General features: G+C 36.3%; 1 protein-coding gene across 1 annotated transcript in view; it reads right to left on the minus strand.

The window, feature by feature from the left end:
* SNTG2 (syntrophin gamma 2) overlaps positions 1 to 27,058 on the minus strand; it is a 204,934-nt gene that overhangs the window by 98,325 nt on the left and 79,551 nt on the right. Inside the window, exons 2-4 of the mRNA XM_057371854.1 lie at positions 15,939 to 16,076; positions 4,572 to 4,628; positions 4,427 to 4,484 (exon numbers count right to left, since the gene is read on the minus strand). Of these exons, the coding sequence (XP_057227837.1) occupies positions 4,427 to 4,484; positions 4,572 to 4,628; positions 15,939 to 16,076 (253 nt within the window). The remainder of the gene's footprint in view (positions 1 to 4,426; positions 4,485 to 4,571; positions 4,629 to 15,938; positions 16,077 to 27,058) is intronic.

Below are 27,058 nucleotides of genomic sequence, written 5' to 3' on the forward strand. Positions count from 1 at the left end.
GTTCTGTTTCATCATTGCTGCTTGTCTGACTCTACATATTATATGAGATATGAGCAGAACTCAGAGCAATAGTCAAATTATTGCAGAAGGTCTCACAAAATGAGAAGTTGCATCAAGATGAAAAAATGTGATTGCTAACTGGATAATTCTGCAACATGAAACTGTACTGTATTGTTTGATGTTTAAACAACCAGAATTTCCTATATTATATGCCATAAATCACTTGTACAAAAAGATGAGGTTAGATTKCAAAATCCATTTGGTATGTATTTCAAAACTGAAATACATTTCAAAATCTCTGTCATGTAGATTCCACAAGCTCATAAAGAACTGTTAATAATCAAAAATGGCACAGAGAAAAATGCAAATACATGAAAGCTTGTACACTTCATCCACATACAGAGTCTGAAGATTCTCCGAAGTATTTTTAATTGATCTGATAGATTCGCTGTAAAACAAGTAGGATAGGACTACATTTAGTTGACTGAAAGTCCACAGCACTCTTTACCCTAAATAAACTGTTACTATGTATTATATAGCACATATATAAAAATATTGCACACCTAGAAACTAATAGCAAATCCCCAACCACTGTACAATGGGAGAGTATAATGTACCACACCTTAAGTCAGTTTCAAAAGGAAAACAGAAGAAAAACAATGCTGTATTAAATAACACTAAAAAAAAACCCTGGCCTGAATCAGGCTGATATAATATTACTAAGAAGCTCCAACATCACTAATTCTTTTCATAATCTGGGAGATTATCATCAGTGTTAATAACACACTGGGTCAATTGGATGATTTGATATATGGGTACGAAAAAAATCCTGGCTTTGGAAGTGAAATAATTTCCTATGGGATAAAAATTACTCTGTAGCTAATTATATTGCTTTACTTTTGAGTTTATAACTGTTTGCATTTACTTTTTCTCATTCTGTATTATACAGAACTTCTGTCCCTCTGCAATTAACTTTTGCAAAAGCTTTGGAGGTAGGAAAAAATGTAACCTTTGCTAGAATGGAAGACGGAATCCACAGAAAAAATGTTAAATGCCAGAATTGGTGATGAGTCATTGGCATTAGCAAAACTTGTTCTGATACAGTTGAGGAGGATGGGCTCAGGAAAAACTCAGGATATTTTTCACTGTGATTTGCAATACATTGGATATTAGTCCCCAGCACTGAGTGACCACTTGATCTTGTATTTCAGAAATGTAAAGTTATGTTCTTGAATTGAGAGTTTCTGTGTATGTTTCAGTGAACTAGTTCATGAAAGTCTTCCAGAAGAGTGATTTAGAATAACTTAATTTGAAATTTATAAACACAATGATCACAGCTGAGAAGTCAAAACAATAGGAATAGTATTTATAAGCACTGCTGCTACAGAAGTACTTCTGTGGAGCAATTAAATGAAATCCGATTGAAAACTTCATCCTATTTCAAAAACTGAAGCACAAATGCTGTTAGCTGATGCTTAGGTCAATGCCAAATCACTTATCCAATGCTGGAAAAAATTCAATAGTACAAAGATAGACRACTAATTATTTTATTTAGATAGCAGAAAGGTTATAGAGATCTTAAGAGGAAGCAACTGTTCTACTTTTGCAACTAAAAAATAGTACTATATCCAAAYAAAGTAAGGTTGCAAACATGATGTTACAGCGTTGTCATATAAAAGGCATTAAATTTCATTAAAAGTATCACAAATTATCATTCATTTAAGAAAATCAGTTCTTTAATCATTAAGGAGAATTTTATTCACGTAAGTTCAGGTATTTTAGTCAAGTACATGAAACAGTAAAATCCCTGATAAGAAATTGKTTTTTTATGAGGTAAATTATTTATTTTAGAATGGCACTGCACATTTTTTAAAATTCAGTATATTTGCTTGAAWACACTGAATCAGCAATGGATCTCACTGCTTAACTATATGCCACTCTTAAAGCCAGCCAATCAGTTTCACTGTTATCAGTACCTTGTAYAATGAAAGTCCACTGCTGATTTACCCACATTGTGAATATACAGATRTTCAGTTCAAAACTTAAGTCTGAGATAAATCTGTATGAGTCTCATTTCTCTGTCATGATTAACATTTCCTCTTATTATATTCAACATATTTTTCCAGATATTCTGTTATATGTAAATACATCTGTATTTTTCTATGCCTGTCTGTGCACTATTATATATGTATTACATAAATGGAGAAAGAATGCACATATTTGTAGAACACTTCTTATTTCCCCTTAAATTCCCCTTAGAAACCAGATTGTTTTCTCTTGCATAAAACACTAGAAACTTAAACCAGAAATATTGCCTCAATGTCACCTGTGAGATAAATTTAGGCATTTTCTCCTACTATAAATTTCCAGATATGTGATACTAGAAGAGTAACACTGTAAATAATTTTTGTTATTATCTTCCTCCATGCTGAATAATCGCAGTAGTTTGAGATTTGTGAGAAMATATACCCAAATAAAAAGATTTGCAGTATAAGAAGGTTTAGTACTTCCAAAATTTTTCTGAAAATATTTTGGTGCTTTTTAGAAATATTCATTTTCTGGAAAAAAAACAGCAAACCAAAAACTCCACTCTGTTTTCTGTTGCACAGAAATTCAGTAACCAGAATGGGAGTGCTGTAAGCCACGTGCCACAAAAAGCATTCCTATCACAGGTCTCTTATCTTTAGCACTGCGGCACTACATGAATTGCAGACTCACTAAGGCTGGAAGGGGCCTCAGGAGCACACTGGAACCAGCCCAAACCCATGCTGAAAGCAAGGCTGAGAGTCTTTTCTTCACACCAGGGGGCTGCTGATACTACATAGACTGCTTCCTTCTCACCTTGCCAGGAGTGTTGATGTCTTCATTCCATTCAYGGATCCGGCCAGGAACACTTCATTTGGGCTTGCTGTGACACAGCACTGCCCCTGGTTATAATTGCTACTGATTTCCTCAGCCAAAAGATTACAAGATCTTAAAAAAAGTACCTTTGGAGGAGGRATTTTCAAATTTGAGGTAAAAAGCTGACCCGATAAAATAGCTGTTGCACTTGTTATTCTACAAATAAATACAGATCAAGAAAACTACTCACAATGTACAAAACTCTGAATGTGAGTATTCTATATACAAACTCACTACTAACTTTGATCAAAAGTACTATGCCCTAAGASGGCAGGAGGTAGCTTTCCTTGTTGGTGGTTAATTTCCTGAATTACTTCCCTTAGTCCTGAATGTTTATGTTAATTTTATTATTATTACTTTAATGCATGTTTTTCTTGGTAAGGTTTATTATATTGTGTATTTGACCAGCATATTACTGTTCCATATACAGTAACACAATTGACATAAAAACATCTCTTCCTCATTGCAGAAACAATATTATAAAAGAATCATTATGCTAAAGTATGTAAGTGCTGTACAGAGGAAACTTGAATCAGTGCTTCCAACAGTACACAGGCATAGACATTCCAATCAATATTCACCAGGTWTCAGATGAAAATTGTCATTCATTTCAAGTAAAAAAAGGATCCCTGAAGAAAATGCAGAGGAGAAAAATGAGCAAAATTTGTGACTTAGAAAAGCACAAGTCTAAACATGGTGCCAAGCAAATGCACTTAATGTCCATTGGAGCAAAGCAAGAAAAGAGCCTGATGAGTTAAAAAGATCCTGTCCGTGCCTTTGAGACCTTTAAGGAGAAGGATAGCACTGAGGACCACACTGTCTGTCTTTTTTTGAAGTTTATGTGAAATGGGTAGATTTATACAAGGGAAGAGAGGAAAMACATAGAAGCTTATAATAGAAAAATAACAAATCTTAAAACATGTAAAAGAATGCCTCAGAAAATAAAAGAACAAAGTAATCTCCAGGTCCACATCCACCAGAAAAGAGAAGATGACTTTACTTTTCATCATCTAAGACCCTTAGTTCATGTTGAAAGGCACTGCCCACCTACATGCAGTGGCTCTACTTTTCCTCACTGAAGAAGCCCCTTTGTTTTCCAGACCAGTTCTCCAACTTGTCAAGCTCAGTCTCAGGTCTGAAAAAATCCCCCAAATGTTCCTTTTGCTAGATAAACGTCAATATAATACTTAACTGGGATAGATTATTCYGATTTAGATGTTTAGACGTTGTGTGATCTTCAACACAATAAGCATTACAAATCACTCTCTGCTGTCACCTAGGCACAGTTAGTCATACCATATAGCAGTGAATTACTGAGTGGGGAAAAAAATRTATTTGGGTTGTATTTTTTCCATCCTCTGCATTATTAAAGTTAAGTACATCAATAGATTTTCTGTGTCATACTTTTATTTTTGCAAGTAACTTTAAATATTTTGTTTATAAAGTAACTGTCTTAATGAAGTAAAAAATGATTTCTGAAACTATTAATAGCTACAGTACTATGTAAGTAAATAGCATAACTTACCTGCTTGGTCTTTAAATATTTTTGATATGACTACAGGCACTTTGTGCTCAGCACCACCCTGTAAGAGAGACATATTAATCATGAGATCTCAAGACTGAAGTGGTCATACTGAAATTTGAAAGAAGAAAAGAGAAGTTACTCTTACCTTTATACTTAAKCCCAAGCCACCAACTGGTTGTCTACGAAGTGTAACAGTTCTGTGCTTTAAAAAATTGTAGAAAAAATAAATTTAGGTAAAAATACAATATCTGAATGAGCATAGATGTCCTAGGCTCCCATTTACTTTAAAAAAAAAATCTCAAACATAGCCTAGAATCTGAGTGATCCAGTTCAGTTACATCATTCTACATTGATTAATAGCCACTTAATTCCTTATCACAGACAGCAGAACTTGTGAGTTGGGTACTCAGACTTTTAGTAYGCTTTTCTATCTCTGAAGTGATATCCCTTGTGAACAGAAGTTGTTTCATACTTTTCATACTTTTTTTCCCTTTTTTTCATACAAGGGAAAACAATATGAAGAGCTCAGAGATGTGCCTTTTCATAGCTATCATGTATGCATGATATTTGTTTTAATTTTTCAGTCAAAAATATCAATGTTTTCTAGTCAAGATCTTCAGATCTGTACGTATTTTTTTCTTTTTGCAGCATATGCTGGAAGACTCAGTGATCGTCTGCTTCAAATGTTTAATTTTTTCATTTCAGATTTAGGTGCATAAAGAAGATAAACATTTATCAATATTTTTCTAGAGAAACCTATCATATGTTTAACAGTATGCTGAATTTGACATTTCAGTAATGTGTAACTCAGGGTCCCTGACAACATAATAATAGCACTTCATCTGTTGAGAATAATTACATAGTTGATGGGAACTTTTTCTGGAACATGSTGAACAGTACTGGATAGAATGCCATCTTTACAGTAATTCCTGAACATATAAGCATTTTTGTGTCTTTTTCTGTACATTAGAAACAGTMTATGAGATTACTCCTATATGCATACTTTCTGTTTGGGTATTTTGCAATTTCACTGATTCAAATAAATACAAATTTTTATTTCAGCAGTCAAAACCATCATCTTACAGTAAAAAGTTATTTTAACATATGTAACTTGTTTTTTTAACACTCGTCATGCTAGACATATGCTCATATTGACTCAGGGGAAAGTGAAACACAATAAATCCTGAAACTCAGTTTCATTTTAGGTGGATAAAAGTAAACCGTATGGTAAAAAAAAAAACAAAAAAAACCCACATTCATTGTTGCACCATTTACAGGACTTTTTTTTTTAATAAATAAATTTATTCCTACTTCTACAGTTGCATCTGGTATTTCCTGGAAGGAGTAATCTCAGTAGTTCTCCTTACTTGTTGAAAGTAACATGTCAAATTAATTACAGACACTACATGGCMGTTTTACAATAGAAAATAAAAGCACAGTTTGCCACCCAAGCCCTTGGGAGACATACAGGGGAAAGGAAAAAACAAAACAAGAAAGGGCAATAAAAAGTCTTAAAAGSGAATCCTTCAACCTGTCCTACATGGATGCAAGGCAAGAAACAGTCTGATACTAGAAGGGGTAAGAAGATAGTTTGTCCTGGTTTCACTTGGGATAATTAGTGTTCTTTGAACTTAACGTGTCAGCCATATGTTCCTTTTCTTAGCAATTCCTGAAGGCACCACAAGGAATTTATGCAATAGGAAAGGACTGAAGAAGATCTTGCAAGCTTGTAAGACCCAGTAAAATGTATCATAAAATGCAGATATTCTGYTGGTTGTCACAAATCCCAAAAGAACAAAAGAGAATGTGGTGAACAAGRATATGTTGACATTCTTAAGGAAATTTTATCCTCAAGATGGAGAATTCCAATGACGAGGATTTTCTCAGCTCAAACTCTCCACCTCTCCAGATCTAAAGCTTCCTCAGCAAATTGYTCAACATGTATTTTGCATTTTGCCAAATAGAGATTTCTACTTCCACTCATATGACCCTCACTTCTCACTGATTGGGCAAAATCCCACCTACCCAGTGGCTGCAGGTTGCAGTAACCTGCTGCCTGACTCTCTTTGTAGAATTATGGATTTAAATGTACAGTAGAGGCTTCTATTTCCAATATTATTTCCAAATGGAATTCAAAAGAAACATCATAGTCAGTAAAGATGGTATGCGCAGCTCTCTAGTAAGAGATGGTGCTGGATTATGATTCAACACTAGGTCTAACAATACAGGCATTTGCACGACGAGGCCAGAACCACACAGCCTTATGCTAATGTGCAAAGATATATAATATATCATAAGTTTACACCAGATGAACTGCAATGCCAACACCCAGGACTGGAACAGAGATTCCTTCCTSCAGTACATGGCAAGTCAGGATCAAAGAATTCTTGAAGCCAGAAAGCACTGAGTTTTGATTGCTTCTTCCTTACTCACTACTGTTACTACTTATGTATGTCTTGAAACCTTTATTAAAAACATGAGTATTCATGAATCTTAAAAAATGAGTGCAGCGTGAGGGAAATGTAAATGTCACACAGGTAGCTGCGGTCTGACTGAATGTGCCATATCCATGCATTTCCACAAGTCCTTAATACTGCCCCCTCAGGGAACTGTAACCACAAGCATCTTATAATTAACCAGGTAAACAATCAACGAATGCATTGAAAAATAATAAAGTAGCTTTTCTGTAAAAGTACACTGGGGTGGGGTGTGAATTAATGAACTTTATTACAAGTAGGATTTGCTATACTGTTGGTTATAATGTCTGGTTTTCAGGAAAAGCTTTTTGCTCATAGGTGTCTGTACAAACTTTAGTTCGAAGTTGGGATCATTTYTAAAAACTTCTGTATTCTTAGAAATAGTTGCATTGTTTAAAGAGACAGTGTAAGTCAGAAAGTGGGAAAAAATATTGAGACAATGTAAAGATAAGTCATGCAAACTTCAAGAAGGAGAAGGAAAGACACAAATCAATCCTCTATGTATCACGGGATGCCTCACTCTCCGCTTCCATGAAGTGAAGGCAAGATGGAATAACGAACAGGTAGACAAAAAGCAAAGGATCAATTTGAATGGAGAATTTTGAAGTTTAACTTCTTACAATGCACAGGATCTCACCTTTCCCCAAAGGGACAGGACAGATATGGTAAAAATTCACTAAGGCATAGTGAATAGCTCAGTTGCTATTCAGCTTTATATGAAGTTTAAGCAGACCTTTTCATGTGCTAACAAAGACCTGGTATATCTACAGATTAAATATAATAACATTTTTATCAGTTTATATTATTATTTTATTATAAATGTTATATTTTTAATGTAGATAAAAGTTGGTGGGTTTTTGTTTGTGTGGTTTTTGTGGGTTATTTTGGGTTGGTTTGTTTTTGGTTTTTTTTTTTTTTTGAGGGGAAAGTGGGGTTTTTTTGTGAGTTTTTGTGGAGTTTTTCAGATTACGATGAAGTCAGTCATTTTATTTACAAAGCTGACCAAGCTAAGGGAGCATTATACAAGAAAAAAAACCTCAAGAACAAAACAACTAAAACCCCCGAACAATTGTTCTCACAGATGTACAAAGAAAAAGCGTAAGAGGTAAAAGTCACAATTTGCAGCAAAGGAAATTCCAACTGAGCTTAACAATCAGAAAGAACTTCACATGGTTAAGCATTAAGAGCTGCCCAGAGAGCAGGTAGCATCTCCATCCTTGGAGATATTCCAAACATGAATGGACAAAGCCCTCAGCAGCTTGAGAGCTTTCACCACTTTCAGCAGTGGTTGAATTACGTAACCTCACGAGTTCAACACAATCATTACATGATCTATTCTAGTAAAAATTTCTGACAAACCCCATTTGACTCCTCTGAGTGCAGGAATCATATTAATGTGTCTGAATGAAACAGTCATACACAATGACATTAGAATAATCCTCAGGAACTCCTCTACTGACTTGTAAAATACTCAGTTTGGGACAGGAGTGTTTTTTTGGCAAGTGGTATGGAAAGACCCCAGACTCTCCTCAGATACAAAATACATCAATGTAGATCATCTACAAATAAGGATTTCCATGGTTACTAATAACATAAATACGACCCTGTGTCAACATATGATAATACTCTTCCCATTAAAAATTAGCTGATTTCTTTCAATTTAAAAGGCATCTTGTAAYAACGAATTCTAGCTAAACCCTGCCAGAATACAGCTTTTCTTATTCCATGTGCATTCAACTTTGCACAGCATTTCACAGGTTGGCTGTAGTGAATATGAGTAACAGAGGCTGAATCCATCAATAACCAAATACTGAAACTGGAAAGCCTCATGCTTCCMTCACAGTCAGAAACTGTGCCCCTAACTGTTGAAAAGTTTAAACTGCTACATCTCACAATGCATAAGTTACAATTTACCAGTTGTGATACTTTGTCATAGCTTCAAGTGYAATAGATTTGTTGAAATTTCAATTAAAGCACACATATGTGTGGCTTATCAAAGTTGTGCTGCCTTTCTTTTATCTTTAAAGAAAGGTCTTTACTCACTTTGGTATGAGTGCTTACCCTCAGCTGGACTCTTCATATTTCAAGAAGAGATTTTTTTTAGGGATATCCATAGTGTCCTTTGCATTCTTCTGTTCTATTTATCAGCCTTTTTAGTTAAGCTACTTGCTCTTTTTAACTTTAATAATGAAGTTTTTTTTGTCATGCTGAAAAATACTCATATTTATTTTGTGATGCAAACTTCTCACTGTTCTAAGAGTCACAACATCACAAGCATATGATCTGTCATAATAAAGATCCTAAGGAATTACTTGATAACTATCTTCTAAATATCTGGGTCAGCTTTCCAGAGTATGAAAAACAAATAAGAAACATTTAAATAATRTATTTTCTACATACAAGTACATCTTAGTTTCAAAAGGAAGACTCTTAGTAATTCACTTTATGCTTTGAAAAAGATTGAAAAAAGGATAAAAATAGTTAATTATTAGGTTTAAAAAAAAACAAAACAAAACAAAAAACAACCCGAACAAGTTTGGACTTTAATACCATACAGCAATGATAGAATAGGCACTGGCCAAACTGCAATATTAAGACAGAAATTTCCTTAGGTTAAAAAAACTCCAAAACAACRCCTAGATTTTATTTATAGATCTGTTCCCTAGAGGTTTGCTAAAATAACCTTCTTCTGTGTCCTTATTAGTGTCTGAGTTAAAAAGAAAAAAGCCATAGCAATCTCATCAGGGATTTAGACAGTATTTTCAGGCACCATTTCTATTTTTTTTAATCAACACAACAACTAATCTTGCTATTTTTCTTCCTTATTCACCTACTTTGCTTCATTCTAAGACACAGCTTGTGAAGCTGGRTAATCAAGTATTCAGCATGCAAAGGTTTTTGTTATACTAATTCTATTAGACTCAAATAAGCCTCTGAGGAGTCCTCTTCCAATCAAGATGCCATCAGCCTGCATTAGAAACCTCTTGCCTGACCCCTGACCAATTCAAAGACAATTCAGCTCCGTGAGAAGAACCAATTTTGATAAAAAGCCAGATGCATTTCTATTTTTTTTTTTACAAAAATAAAATAAAAAATAAAAGAAATAAAATGCTTATGAAAAGAGGAGAGACATAAAACCATGGACTGACAAAGGAGAAGGATGATGCAATATACATGGATGAAAACCAAAGAATATTAAGGATGAGTCACTGTATGTAAGAAATTAATTTTAGCATGTAAAGTGACAAAGAGTTAAAGTAAAATAATACCTTAACAAAGTATGAAGTTTAAAAATKAATGCCTTGCTGCTTCTCCTTTAAACAAAATTGATCTCTACCTGTCTGTCATGCAATTAATTTATTTCTGTGAGTATTGTTAAACTTCAAATCTGGGGGAAAAATATCTTCTGTTAAAAATACTTGGCAGATAGTGAAAACTGTCTATTTTCAATACACAATTTCTGTCAGTACTTTTGTTCTGGGCTTCTATGAGTGTGTACCGATACAGAGAATCACAGAATGGGTCAGGTTGGAAGGGGCCACAGTGRGTCATCTGGTCCAACCTTCCTGTTCAAGTAGGGCCATCCTTGAGTGCATGGCACAGGATTGTGTCCAGACAGTTCTTTAATATCTCCAACGAAGGAGATTTCACGTCCTCTCTGGGCAATCTGKCCCAGTGCTTGGTTACCTGCCTACAGGTAACATGCTATGAGAGACAGTGTCAAAAGCCTTGCTGAAGTTGAAGTACMGTTGTTATCCATCCAGGTAGCTATTTCATCATAGAAGGCAATCAGCTTGGTCACTCATTATTTATTTTTAGTGAATCCATGTTGGCTACTCCTGGTTGCCTGCTTTTCATCCATGTGGATAGAGACAGCCTCCAGAACAAGGCACTGCTTCACCTTTCCAGGGATTGAGGTGAGCCTGACTGACTGGTAGTCCCCTGGATCCTCTTTCCCTTTTTGAAGACTGGGATGACATTGTTTTCTTCCAGTYCTCAGGCATYTCTCCTGATTGCCACAGCCTTTCAGGGATGATCATGAGCAGCCTTGCTGTGGTGTCCAGCAGCYCTCTCAGCACTCGTGGATGCATCCYATCAGGGCCCTTGGACTTGTGGATATTAGGTTTGCTTAGGTGTTCTCTAATCCAATCCTCCTCGACCAAGGGAAACCTGCCTTCCAGMAGTCCTTTATCCCAGTCTCCCAGGTGAGAGATTCCAGAGATCTGGTCTCACCAGTGAAGACCAYTACAAACATGGAATTCAGCAATTCTGCCTTCTCTAGGTCCTCTGTTATGAGGATCCTCTCTCTCCATTTAGTAACGGGCACACAATATTCTTAGTTTTCCCTTTGTTACTGATGTATTTTAAAAAGCCCTTCTTGTTGTCCTTGACATCCTTGGTGAGATTTAATTCCATGTGGACTTAGCCTTCATTTAATTTCTAGTTATGCTGACAACCTCACAATATTAATTCCAAGTGGTCTGCCTCTAACTCCTTCGCATTTCATGCTTACACTTGAGAAATGAACAGGAGCTCCTTTTTATCCATGTATGTCTCTTGACCCTTTTACCTGATTTCTTGCTCATTGGGATGGTTTGTTCTTGAGTATGGAGGAAATGATCCTTCAATATTAACCAACTTACTTGGACCCCTCTTCCCTGAAAGGCCTGTTCTCATGGGAYTCTTCCAAGAAYATCCCCTGAAGAGGCTAAAGGTAGCTCTTTAGCCCTAAAGAGGCYGAAGGTTAAAATTTTACTTACTATCCTGCTTCTCCTTATTATATACTGAACTTCACAATCTCATGGTCACTGCAGCCAAAGCTGCCCCCAACCTTCACACCTCCAAYGAGGCCTTCCCTGTTTTTTAGTGTAAGATCAAGGAGCTCACCATTCCTTGTGGGAACCTCCACTGTCCGTGTCAGGCAGTTGCCATCAGCATTTTCCAGGATCCTCCTGGGCTGTTTGTGCTCCATGTGGCATTCCCAGCAATGCCAGGGTGGTGGAAGTCCCCCACAAGAACCAGGGCTGGTGGCTGTGAGGCTGCTCCGAGYTGCCCATACAGAGCCTCCTCCYGACCAGGAGCCTGCAGCAAACACCCACAGCATCCTTGCTGCTCTGCCCCCTTATCCTACATCATAAACTCTCAATTTGCTTGTCATCCACCCCAAGACACAGCCTGATACATTCCAATTGTTGCCTTATACATGAGGGCAACCACCGTGATTCTGACACACCCTACCTTCTCCTTTAACCTAAAAATCTGAGCACCCCAAACGTAACACTAAGTCATGAAGACTTGCTCAGAACACTAGAATTTGCCAGGCCTAAAGATCTGATTGCACCTTGATGCAATCTTTACTCACATAAATATAAATTATATAAATAGTATCTAGAAAAATATTTGTATGAATTTAATGTTATATAAAAAGCACTGCAAAATATTACTTCCTTCATTGGCTCCACATCCACAAGGATTTTTAAAGGTACTTAAAAGCAGCTTGTTCACTGTGGATAAAACCTGAATACTAAAAAAAAAAGAAGCAGCTTTTTTACCATTATTTTTTCTATATACCCCTTGGATTTCAAAGACCATGTTTTTCTCTCAGTACTATATATCCAATTYCAAAATTGCAAGAGGTAGTGAAATGGGCTTAACTGTCATTAAATTACAGAAAGCCAGGTATAAAATTTCTCATCGAAGGTGAAACTTTCTCAATGCTTAAAAGTAGCACTTAAATGAATGACAGATGACAAAATATGGAACAGGAATAGACCTAGATAATGGCAGTAAAAGGTATTTTATACTTAGTCTTTCATYCTTGGAAATAATCTTGATTGCTGAAAGTCCAACCCATCACAGTAGTTCAAGTGATCACTGATGTCTTTGCCAGTCCTCAGTGCAGCATCCACAACCACACCAGACTAGCAGAGCTAAATATGCACAAGTGCAAATCCTGTCCTCAGTGCTCCTCAGGATTAATGAACSTGTCAGTAAAAGGGAGACTGGAAGCAAATGAATCCAACAAATGTCTCCCATATAAGTGGCTGGAGAAAAAAGTATAAAGACAAGTGGAAACAGAACTTTCTTTTTCAATAATTTTCCATCCACATATCCCATCTAAGAGGAAAAGTTACTCTAATCCCAGTTTTTTTCTCCTCCCATGCATCTGAGGTGAGTACAAAGAGAAGACTAAAGTTATTTCTATTTTTGTTGCAAATGAAATGGTTTGATGAATGGCCATGTGTAAAACAAAGATTAACTTTGAGCACCTGAGAACGAAAAAGTATAGAGAAAGGAAAATAAATCAGTAAGACAGTATGATCCTTTAAGACTGCTGTAGCATTGACTTTCAGGTTACAATTTTCTATTAATATTTTGAATCATACAGAACAGGGATGAAAACTATTATCTTGAAACACTTGAAATATAAAGCATTTATCTCTGGAATTTATGTCATGTAACTTATTTTATTTTATGTCATGTAATTGTAAAAYTTACCAAGATCAGTGCTAGAGAACTGCCAGCTATTTCAGCCTGATTCCAATTTCTGCTTTTGAGCTCCTATATACTAGAAATTCATATACAGTAAAAAAAGACAGTGTTCATCTTCGTGTTACACTCAATTTGCCTTCATATAAAATCTTATTTGTCCTGAATTTTTTATATGTTTCAAAGTATAATACAGAAAAAGTGAATATGGTCATGAAGCCAGTCTAATCCATTTTTCCCATTAGATTTTGTCAAAAGAATCCTGTGAGGATTGCAGATAGCAYTTTCAGAAGGGGACCTTGGGGAGATCTTAAAAGGGACACAAAAAAAAACAACAGTTCAGACCCTTAAAATTAGTTTTCGGAGTCTTCATTGAGAACACTTAGGGAAAATAAGAGAAAAGAATTAACAATGTTCTCCAGTAACAGGCAGCTTGGCAGGACTGCCCACTCTTATTTCTCAATAGTATGAGTTGAGAGAAATTCCTTCTGAATGGGTGTCACACCCAGAGCCTCAAAATACTTTGCAACTCCAACCTAAATTACTATCTGAATTATATTTGAAATTCACTTGCATTTACACATTAACACTACATCTATAATCAAGAAAAACTGTCTCTTTCTGCCACAGTCCTACRAATCACTCCTTTCTAGGCTCTGCCATTATTGTGATCATTACTGGTGATGAAAGACAACCAAGGAACTTGGACTCATTTTGTCACAGTGGCTACATATCCCAGTTATGCCTCCTCTGCAGGGTCTATTACTTTCCAGAATTTATTTAAAAATTCAATTCCTTAAATATTATCAAAGCTTGTCTCCCTGTCCCGTTTTCAACCAGGAAATACTATTTAGGATACGCATAAAATGTAGGAGTAAAATGCATCAAAATCAATCCAAATCTTGATACTAAAAGGATGATGCAGACTTGGATTCTTTGGCTGTTTTTTGTTTTTTTGTACTGCTTTAATTTGGAGTTTGGCAGTKTTTGGTGATTTGGAGGTTTTTTTGCTGCATTTTGGGTGTTGATCAATGCATAAAGATTTTATACAATATTTTCTCAGATGCAGCTAGCTTATGTTGATTCAATCAAGAAGTAACCTAGGACTATGYAGGATAGAATTTTGATTCTTTTCCTATGAGTTTCATACACAGTACATGGTGTCATTTAAACACCATGACTGCTATGCGTCCATAGCAATCATGTATAATTATATGCACAGACACTAYGTACTGAACTCCCATGATATTTTACTAACTCTTGCAACTAGTTTGCATACAACTTATCAGCATTACCAGCAATGCCTGGTAAAAAAAGAAAAGTTGTGTTTTGTCATGCTTCTCAATGAAGCAGAAAGTATATGCAAAACTGATGAATGAAACTTAAACTTATCCCAGCAAACCAATCAGAAATGGACATGTCTTCCACCAATCAAAGTTGCTGACAATTTTAAAGAGCAAGTCATGTTCCACAGTATTCCATGGGCAAGTATATAATGTTTCTAACTGCTAAAAGCTATTTAAAATTATTTTATGTATGGTATTAAACAATTTATACAAATGTTTACTGTGGCAGGAATGAAAAATTCTCATGGTATATATGCAGACTCTCTCTAACATACTCACATATACACATACWGATACCCATCATATACTTTTTTTGCTTCTAATTCTTAGCAAAGTATCACAAACTCACTTGATGTCCCCAAGTGCCAGGTTTTAAGTTGACACGACATGTGCAATACAGTAAGCAGACAAAAACACTCTCCCTTGGCCCCTCTAAGGAAGCTGCCATAACTTGTGTACTTGAAGCAAAGTTCATGAAATTGATTTTACTCAGTAAAATTAAGTATAGGTATTCCAAATTCAAGAGGAACACTGTTTATMGGAAATTAAATACACTGCTTAGGGAGGTTGATGACCTAGACTCCCTTGCTGTATTGCTTATGCCAGATGCCACCAGTTTATCTAGTGACACTACCAAATGGTCACACAGAAGATCCCTCTACAGCTTAGAGGCAACACAGGTTTTGAAAAAGCAGTATAACTGAATTTTGGGGAAAAAAAGCACCACATACATGCTGGTGCTGATTAAGCTCCATCTGCRCCTGAAAGAGAATTGAAATAAGTGCCTCTGAAGTGTTCTCTCAGTCAGCTCAATGYCCTTGAACAGACATACTGTCTGATACACTAATGAAGAAGACTTGGGTGTATTATTTACTCTTCAAATGCTTTCACTGGGAAATATTTTTTCTTTTTCTCTCTTAACTTAATGGCCCAGCAATATTTGGTGGAAGAACGCTTTAATATCGGTATTTATAGATACTTTTACTCCTGTTAAGATTGTAAATGTCATCATAAAGAATGTATAGCAAAAATGCAGTTTTTACACTCATGAATGTAGGCATGCACAGAACACCCAACAACTGAAAATTACATGTATTTCTATTACCCAATAATATCTCCTGCACTCCAATACAATAAGGTGACCTCTGCAGAAGACATTAAAGAGTGCAGCCAAAAGCACAGAGATATAGAAGCACTTACATTTGCACTGTGATCACTTCCACTAACACAGACGACATCTTGTTTTTGAATTGTTAATACCTCTTTTGTAAGCTTCAGTCGGATGTCATAAGCATTTTCAGATGCTTCATCATACAACAATGCAATACCAGTTTTAGTCTGCAAAAAAGCAAGACATACACRAAAATTTAAGAATATGAACATTGCTTAATGGTGAATAACAAGGTCTATCCAATTCAATACATAAAAAGCACACAAATGAGCATTATTTACAGAAAGAAGAAAACTGGTCTSCTTTTCAGTCTTCAAATGGATTATAACATAAAAAGCCTCTCTTGTACTGGAAAATACAGGCTAAGTAGTCTTTGAAGTAGGCATTAATATGCAAAGAGTAAAAAAAAAAATTCTCCATTGTACTGTTTTGCAAAGGAGTGCTGACAATTAATGATGTCTATTTAATTACGTAAAGACTTATGAAACTATATCAGAAACAGGCAGGTACAAATGTATGTGAACATTTTCCATTTTCAGCAAGAAGTGGGTGAGTGGAATGTTGTTCCTGTCTTAAAGATATTCCTTCTACTCTGTCAGAAAAAGAACTGTACCCTTCATAAAAGTTGCCATTAAGAMAGAGTTCTGTTCCAGTGGAAAATTATATTTTCACATTGTAAAACACATAATTAAACACAGTTGTTACAGAATTTATTTTGTTTAGGTCAAGATGGACATGCATTTCTTAAGTTACATCATCGCTGGACTAATAACTATTAAATTCTATAGGATAGTCAAGTATTTTGTATAAATGTTTTCTCCATGAGTAGTAGAAAAGAAAATTTATTTTAATTTCTGGTTTATTTACTTAATTTCCCACTAATATTCAGTCATATATTTCCTTAAACAAAAACTGTGGCATTAGGACTGCTTACAGCTATTGGTTAAAATATGCAGACTAATGAAATTTCAGAATTTTACATTCACTGTACAGAAGACAAAAACACTGTTTTGAAATGAGTGATCATATTTAAAAGTAGTATTTGTTTATTAATTTATGTGTATAACAGCATCATGACAACACTGCACTTTAGATAAGTGAAGAAAAATCATGCATGGTATAAGTTTTACCTGCAGTACTTGTTTTTAAAATATTTAAAATCACATTGCTCATCTATGTTTTCTTAAATAGTAGACTGTATAAAAAMCAGAGTAATGGAATTAAAGATGAAAAATATCCTGTGTACTGAATGAAAGCTTGAAGAATTTAAAAATAAAATGAGACATGAAACATTAGCTTGACAATATTTCCCTTTCTATAAAAATTAGGGAGAAAGGTCTGTGGTGATTGTCAATAAAACCTTTTGGTGTTTAAAAGCAGGATCAGTTTAAGCTTAAGGCACTTAAATTTGGTGTAGCTTTATGCAGCAACTGAGTGTCAAAACCTCCCTTACAGCAGAAATAGAAAATGCAGCCTAGACAGCAATTAAATTTATTCTGAATTGTATACACAGCAGTTGCTCAGGTGAATTGTTCAGGCAGTTTGGCTATCGCTGGGCTCAAAGCAATTGTCCCCATGTAGGTCACTTCTGCCATTCAAGACACAGATATCCTAAGGCTTCTGAGCATGTAAAGCTGACRCAGGCTTTTTAGGGTATCCAGGTCTTTTTCTAGCTGGAGCTAAGACCAGATTTTCATGTCTATAAAGTGATACAAACAYTGGTCATGTCAGCAGACATGTAGGTAACTTCAGCTTGTAATGGGTCTTACAAAAGGTTTACAGTACAGAAATCAGAATAGTTTGGGTTAGAAGGGATCTTAAAGATCACCTRCTTCCAACACCCCTGCCATAGGCTGGGACATATTCCACTATTCCAGGCTGCTCAAAGCCCTATCCAACCTGCCCTTGAGCACTTCCAGGAACGGGASATCAACAACTTCTCTGAGCAAGCTGTGACAGTGCCCCACTACCCTCGTAGTGAGGAATTTCTTTCTAATATGTAGCTTAAACCTACCCTCCTTCAGTTTAAAGCTAATCTTCCTTGTCCCATCACTACAGACCGTCTCCAGCTTTCTTGAAGTTAAAGTCTCTTTAGTTACCRGCAGGCTGCTCTAAGATTTTCCTGAAGCCTTCTCTTTCCCATACTGAAAAACCTCAATTCTCAGCCTTTGTTTGTAAGAGAAACCCACAACCCAAAAGACAGCTTTTTAGAACCTGTCACAGCAGTGGTGAGCAACAGACACTTSCAAAGCATGATTCTGTCTGATCTCCTTTATACATCACACAGACAAGTGAGTCATAGCTCTCTACTGTGAGTTATAAGTTAAATATAAATAAGAAATCAAATACAAGTGTCTAATTGTAAGCAGACAAATCTATTCAATGTTTGTTATGTATGCCTAAGGGAAAGTTCAGTGATGGTTACAGCTTTAATCATACTCTATTTTTGGAAYCCAACATTTCCTTTTTTTCCCAATATTTTGAATCTTTTCACATTTTCAGTATGTGTGACTGTCTTATCAATGTATTTTTGTGAATGACAACATATGAGAACCATGCCAGTACCATCTGCCTAAAAGCCATGCTGCCAGCAGGAAGCATTTTCAAACAGTAGAACTACAGCCTAGAAAATCCACTGTCCCTGAATTTTGCTGCTGTTCAGATGTTGTGTATCACTGTTCCACCCGGACTGGTGACCACTGTTACTTTTGCTGTGTACTAGAGCATCCTTTGCAGAAACACTGGAAGAACAGTGCTCTGGAACTCTCCTTATACAGCCTACACCCAGAACACTTCTCTGGCTAGAAATTGTTACGTATGTTTAGAAGAAACACAATCAAAAATCTCTGAACTTTCATTTGTAACAGATGATCAGGTAACAAATGAAATATGCAGAGAGACCTATTAGTTTATCATTTCCCATCACRCTATTTCAGCTGAAAGTCCCACTGAAGATCTATTCCTATTAAAATCCAATACCAACCTTACACTTCATCTAACTCCTGATGTGATCCAAGATGATGCRCAGCAATACCTTATTTGCTTTCAGAATCAATAAGATTAATCTGGATTTCTCTCAGCCTTTCAAGTCAGCTTTTAAAAAACCATTATAAGTGGCTTTGAATCAAAGTTCAGCACATTCCCTTATTCTCTCTTTGTGTTAAAGAGATGGCATAAATAACGATAGCAAGCAAATCCCAGACCAGATAACATGTTTCTTCAAACAAGAATCTTTAAATGAGAACTCAGTCTTTGTATAGATATATATACACCTAYGTATAGGTATATTCCACATTTTAACTATGTTACATTCATCTCAATTTCTCATTGAAAAAATGCCTATACAGTAGCCATTCTAGGTWATTGGTATCAAAAACTGAGGACTGAAAAGTCAAAATAACTCTTCAAGGTGACACAGTATTGTTAGAGATCATATGTTTTGCAATAATAAGAATGTAGAAAGTTGGGAAGGAGTTGCATAGGGGAGTGCATCTCAATAGGATTTCAGTGCTTACATTGAGAAGCAGGGGAATACAAATTTAAATTCACTCGGGCAGARTAGAAAATTAAATGTTGATTTTCATATCTCTGACAGTTTTCTAGACACTGGCATCAGGAAGAGGAGTGTGTGGGTGTGCATGTGCATGTTCACTAAGTGGTGGGTGGAAGAGAAAAGGAGATCAGTAGTACAAGCATCACAGCAGCTGCGACTTTTAAGAAAGCATAGACACTGCTCTGTTTTTGAAAAAAAAAAAAAAAAAAAAGAGAAAAACTGAAACCTACTTTCTCAAACCAGCTCAAAACCTGTCAATACCACAGAAAAGAAAACATTTCTCTCTAGAGGGATCTAGAATGGCAGATGAATCCTTTTATCAGTTTTATTGTTGCCTACTTAAGAAGCTCCCTAGCCAGTGTACTTGCTTTAAAGCACTCCCTGTTCAGCATAATGTTTTGGGACCCTACTCAAAGCACCACGACCCTCARTGTGCTGTATCTGCAGTCTAAAGCTCACAGCTCCAAATTCTGTTTCAAAGTAGGCATCTCTACAACAGTCTTCAGTCTTACTGGAATAAAATACTAGTTTTGACTGCTATAAGTCTTGTTTTGAAATAGCTTGCAAAAAAAAAAAAAAAAAATATTCTCTGCATTGAGTTACATTGGTTCTCCAGGAGAAAACACCATTTGTTGATCTTTGTCCTTAATAAATATTATCCATAGCTTTAAAGGCAYTGCAGTTCAATTTTTATCTGCTAAAATTCATTCATAAATGACCTTTCTTTAYTTATAAATGAAATTGTTTAAACACTACATCTGAACTTTTTTTTCCCACTGAAATGCTATATTATATTTCTAGACTAGTATTTTATGAGCAACATTTACACCTTATAGGACTAGTGTTAAAATTCTCTAATCCAATTTCACTTTTAAAAATGAAATTAACTCTGTTCAAATTTTCTATCTGTGGTATACTTATGGTTGGAACACTTGCTAAAGACACATAAGAACTGGAGTCACTGATTTTTACCCTACATCACTTAAGACTARGAAGAAAGAGAACTTCAGGCCCACATAGTGCTCTCAGCACTCAGTTATAGCGGTTACAGCAGACTCAAATCCACTCTCTCAAATCTAGTTTGATGTTTTCTACACCACATTTCCTATCAGGATCAAAAGACACTTTGTCAGAGAATGGCGGAATACAAATTCAAAATATCCTTGACTAACATAAAAAGATCAAAAATGGCATGAAATATAAAGGGAAAAAAWGTGCAAGGTGTTACACTATAAGAAGAACAGTCATCTATATGGAAGAAGAAAAGATTTCTTCACCATTTCTTAAAGAATGGAAATAGGTATGTAGCAGTGAGGATTRGCAGAAAAATATGGACATCAATATTTTGTTGTTACAGTAAAGGCAAACACATGCTTTCTTYACATTGTTTCCCACTGATTTGTTTCTTTTTTTTTCTCTCAATCTTACAAGACAGTAAGTACAAGTACAAACAAAAGTACAGTTCTTTAGCTGGGTAGTAAACACTGCTGAGTGTGAGGGAGCAATAATTTCATGCCCATGAAGTAATCCATCACCAGTGTTCTATTTAATGCATCTTAGTACATAGTTTCCTTTTATACAGTATAATGTCAGTGTTGTTTCATGGCTACAYTACATCAAAAAGGTAATGAGCTGAAAAGGGTCATGAGAAATACAAAAAACATTACATGTGGTCAGAGATGTGTAAAATAGGTTGTGTTAGTAATTCAAGACAAAGTCATGTTGGTTAGTCTAAAGACAGAATACAAGAGAACAAAGTTTTAAGTATTTCAAAATCTATTACAAAATAGGCAAATTGAATCAAGTAAAATAATTAAGAAATATCCTTTGAGCATTTTCCAGTTACARGGAAATGGAAGTCCTTGAACAGATTGCTTGGATATATTATGGACATTCATTGCTAAGGGGTTCYGGGAGAAAACTGAACATTTGCCCAAATGGTGCAGATATTAATCACTTGTCTCACAAGGCAAAATCCTAGGGAAAAAAAAAAACCAAAAAAAACCTCCTTTAGATCTATTTCATACTAATCTTCAGAATTATGTGACTTCTTGCATATGACCTGGATTGAACAACTTGCAACTGCCATAGGATGGATGAAAAAATAACTGTCAAGGCCTGAAGAAGTTTATCTCTCAGGGGCCTTGATAACGGGTGAGTGACATTTACAACAAACTTTGCAAATAATCATAATTTTCACAGCACTTGATCTAAAAGATGACTGTACCCTAAGAAGAAATATGCCCATGTTTTTCATGATGAAAAGATAATTCCAGGCTTAAGGGGCTGTCRTGGGTTTAAACCTGATTTTTCCCAATCTGAGCCACGGCACCAAAAATGTCATGAACTTTGAACTTGACCGAAAGCCAAAAGCACTGYACCCACGACATTCTCTCCCTTCCCCCACCGGAGAGGGCAGAAGGGAGAGCAAAAGCCCAATTAACACGAAAATTTATGGCTTTCAGATAACATAACATAATTGAGAGAAACATACATATATGCTCCAAAAAAATGGTCAGGCACGCTGAAAAACTTAAGTTGCAAAATAAATTTATTACTAAAAACTACTTAGAATACTACCGCACTGGGGAGGGGAACAAAGATAGGGAAAAATTTACATGGAGAAGAAAAATAAAAACGGACATTTTAAGACACCTGTTATTCTTTCCAGGACCTGTCTTTTTCTCAGGTCGTCCCTCTCCACCCCCCATGTCTTCCCACATACACAGGGGGCAGGAAATGAAAGTCTAACATAGATCAAACTAGTCATTACGGTTGTCGTCCAGCATCATACGAGAAGCGTTCTTACAGCTCTAAGCTGTGGAAGTTCTTTTCCCAAGAAACAGTCAGTGTATAACTGCTGATGGCAAGGGAATAYTTTCTTTACCTCGTAGGAGAAAGGAAAGAATGTTCTTCAAGGCCAAACTGCGTTGTTTCACTGGTGTAAGACCACTCACTATCACAAATCTCCTGGCAGAACACAGCTTCTTCTAAGCATCCACTTACTTCAGACGTGGGGCAGGGGCATCTCCTCCTGCCCGCAGAACACAATTTCTTCTTAGCATCAACTCGCTTCAAACATCGTGGCAGGGGGCCAAGCCTATTCCTTCTTTTGCCTTCTGAGCAGTTCAGCCCAGTCCTCAAAGGCCAGGGATTTTCTTCCTSAGAGCAAGGTCGCTCTCCTTTTCTATACAGGTCTCTCATTGATGAAATAGTCCTTTCAAAAACAACTTATTTTCTCCATGTCCGAGCACCACAGCAACAGCACAGCAACCCATCCCATCTTCTCCTTACTGTGATCGTGGGTCTCCATTTTTTCTTCTTATATCTCCTCACCCTCCTGCTCTGTTTTTCCCCAGTGCATGATACTAAAACTACATACTAACAACCTAAAACTACATGGCGGCCGCCCCTATCTTGTTTTGAATTCTTCTTAAGTACAAGACAATACGTCATCACAGAGGTGTAACCAACCTGTGCAATTGGCCCAGGCCTGATGGGMAGCCTGTCCATCAACCTCAGAGCCACAATGGATTGGCTCTAAAACGCAGGGGGCAGGGCTCCTTTTGCTGGAGAAGAAGGAGAAAGCTTTTAGAACTTCCTCACAGGAGCCATCTTTGTGGTTTCTTGGTCCCATCCCCCCACCACCAACAATCGGATCAAGTAAAACCATGACAGGGTCTTTGAGTAAGAACACAAATACACACTTTTCAATGGACCAGCATGGGACAAAGAGATAAAGGCAGCAGACAGTGAGAGCAGTAACACATCTGTGGAACACAGAAAATCTATGATTCCATTAGCACCATGAACACTCAAAGAACCATTCAGGAAAACTAAAAGCAGATAGAAGACAGAAATCRATTATAACCTGCTGAAATCAGTCACACAGAGCTCTCGTACAGAGTATTTTTTTTTCTTTAATTACACATGGAGTTGTCCTTATTTTCAGCTTTAACATACTACAACTTCTACATCTAATGACAATGTTTCACAAATGTAGWGACAGAAATATTTAACCCCAATACTGTTTCATTTAAGAAATGCTGAATATAATGATAATGAAGCCCTTAAACAGACTGTTTGGAGTATAAATTATGTTTCCCTGGTGCTATGAGAGTGAGGGTTTCTGTGAACAAGTAAGAAGCATCTCAAAAAATGAGGAAAATAAAATGGTATGGATTTGTCCCATATCTCAGAGAAGTTCCAGACCCCTGTATTAGGAGAAAAAATATCATTTTACCATCCCTTGTAGGAAAAGATCTGGAAAGGTTTGAAGCCAAGCCTCAATGATAGGCAGTTGTGTGACCAGCCCTGATGAAAGCCTCTAAGGATAAAGGCTGCTCTACACTGTTGGACAACCAGCTCCACTGCTTGACTGTCCTCATGAGGGAAGGCTTTACATTGTGTCCCATTTCAAGCCCTACTTGTTGTCTCCTGTCCACCCAGACATCATTACGAASAATCTGTTCCCATCTTCTTGATCTCCTCTACGTGACATGGAAAGGCTGCGTTTAGGTCCTCGTGAAGCTGTCTCTGGGCTGAACAAGCCCTGCTCCCACACAGGGTGAGTGCTTCCAGCCCTAGTCAGTTTGGTGGTCCCAGTCAGCTTGGTGGCTCCTCAGTGAACTTTCTCTATCAATGTCTTTTGTACTGGGGGAATCCCAACTGCATCAGTATTCTAGATAGAGTCTAATGAGCACTGGGCAGAGAGGCATAATCTCTTCCCTTGATCTCTTGGTTGTGCTCCTCCTAATACAGCTCAGGATAACGTTTACTCTTCTGTTGCTGGGGTCCCTGCTGGCTCAGCCACAACTTACTATCCATCAGGACCCCCCAGGACTCTTCATAAGAGCTGCTCCTCAGGCAGGCAGGCCCCAGTCTGTATCACTGAGGGGAGCTCTTCATTCCCACGTGCAGGATGTGGCACTTGCTGGATTTTATGAGTTTAGCTCATTAATTTCTTGAATTTCCTGTCAGTCTCTTTTTTTAGGGTACCTAGGTGTCTGTCAGCGGTATACTGACTGCACCCTCAGTTTGGTGTCATCAGCAAACCTGAAAACCAAGCTCTCTGTACCCTCTCCCAGGTCACTGACAAAGATGGGTCACAGAATAGACACCTGAAAGACACCACCTGCCACAGGAATCCAGAGAGAGGACACCCCACTAACCACTACTCCCCATCTGAACATCGAAGTAGTTGTCCACRCACCCATCTAAATGGAAGCTGCAGCACCAGAGTAGCTAACAAACATATTTGCTTCCTTACACTGAAATCCTAATAAAATTAAGAACAATGTTAATGACAAAACTGACTTTGTTTAAGATATAAGTGCATAAAAAATATGTAATTTAAAAAAAAAAATCAGGAAAAAAAAAATCACACCCTACACATGCAGGCACATATGTAACCCACCAACAGCAGCTTCAGCCTCTCTTCCCAAAGGAGAAGCAGTGGGGACACAGCACCAACACCAGCACCGCTGCAGATGATGAAACTTCTGGCTGCCCCACTGGTCCAGCCCTTACACTACTGCTCACGTCTGAAGGGAAATATTTTAAAGTAGCTTGAAAGGAAAATCTTCAAATTAAGATAAAACCAAGTTAAGTCTGAATTTCATTCCTCTTGGAAAGAATCTGACAGTGTTTATTTTTAACWCTGAATTATTTTCAGTATCACAAAATCAACAAAAAGCTTCACCTTTTAAATTGGAACAATGTACAATCAAACTGACTTAACAGCTACATAACTTTTATGATGTACTTGGAAAAAACACAGCTTCTTTTAGCCCCTATTCAAAAGGAAAAAAAAAAAACAAACAACAAAACAAGCCCACAAGCCAAATGCACAGAAAATAAAGGAAAAGAAAACAGAATTATTTTATAGCCTCAATAAGAAGCTAGTAGGAGTACTTATGCTTCTCATGCCATTTCTTGTTTTCAAGACTGATATTAGATCATGCATTTCTATTAGAGCTGTAACTCCATTTCATAGTTTCACAATGTTCACAATTGTTCTCAGTGAAGGAAATAAAAAATTTATGATAACTCCTTTCAAAATAGTAATAAGAATCAGCATCAGAAATAAAGACGGTCAAAACCAGGCATTTAAGAAAGTTTGAGTGAGTTTTTCCCAAAAGCACTGACTACGTCTGAAATGTGCACCTTCAGTATTTTCATAAAGATTGGGGGTTTTTTTTGTGGGGTGGTTTTTTTTTTTTTGTTTTTTTTTTTTTTTTTTGCATCTGTATTTATTAATAAAAATATTATGGACTGACATTTCAATACACACAGATGTAAAAGATATATTAGCATTACAAGTACTTAGGTGATTTTAACTGCCGCATGACAACATCACTTTCTAACAATTCAGAACAGAGCTTTTCCTAAATTTTCAAGTGGCATACTCAAGGTAACAAAAGTTTGAAAAGACGCTCTCAATATACAAAATTTAAAAGTCTATTTTGTTGCTTACACCACAGCCTATCCAGCAGTCAAAACCAGACCTCTGTTAATGACATTAGCCTTGCAGGAAAAGTGATTAACAGCTGGCTCACAATATCTGTGATCTTAATCAGTAAGCACTAATACCTTGTTTAATTACTGCAAGCTCAGAATGTCATGAGCTAATTAGATATGATTGTTGTCATTCTCATGCATCTTTCAAAACATTAGACACAAATATTTGAATTCTGTATTGCACACTTAATGAACTTTCAGAATGCCACGTGAGAATAGAAATTGCCTTCTTAAAAACTCTAACAAATGCAAATAGAGACACTTGTTTAAATATATTCAGATACAAATTCTGTCCAAGAAAACTGCCAAGGTTCAAACTATTAGAAAAATTGCCTAGTTTTATTTTCATTTAGATGGTATCTTTCAGTAAATGACTTAAGAATAAAAAACCTCAGACTGTGAAGATTCTCCTATGCTTATGGCAGTTTCCTACCAGTCAAAGAAGAAAGCATAAATTTTACACTTAAAACTAAACCACTTAAGCAATAGTGAGAAAAAATCAAACAATCCATGGTCTGGAATGAATGAATGTTTGTCTASGATTCAAAGAAACTCCTATTTTTAAAGCACATATAGTCTAGTCTTATTAGCATCAAGACAAACAAGATCACTAATAAAAAAAAAATCTGGAACTGATGCTAAGTCTGATTTTGGCAGTTGCATATAAAACTTGTTTAACATCTTTCTCAGCTTCAAGAATTTACTGATTGACAACTAGTTCAGGCAAGTGACTAATACATAGGCCCTGTAACCATTTGATTTAAGCCTATGGAGATGCATTTACACATTTGAATGTACGCATCACATACACACAAAAATAAAACTAGTAAAGGAAATAAGGTCAGAAAAAAAAAATTCTGAGTAAAAATGATTCAAAAGAAAGATGCTTGACAAAAGAGTTGGATATTTCATGCGTTTTGGTAAAATTTTGCCAAAAATCTGTATTTCAGAGTGATAAATGTGCAGCAGAATTTACTTTTATCCATAACCATCTGTCCCTTAATGCTGTTAGTCACATAGCACTGGACACACTATTTGACTGACACCACATGGAAAGTGTCATTCACACAGGCTGGG

Source organism: Malurus melanocephalus, unplaced genomic scaffold (genome assembly GCF_030028575.1).
Source record: "Malurus melanocephalus ecotype Western Australia unplaced genomic scaffold, MMel_1.1 scaffold_6, whole genome shotgun sequence".
NCBI lineage: Eukaryota > Metazoa > Chordata > Aves > Passeriformes > Maluridae > Malurus > Malurus melanocephalus.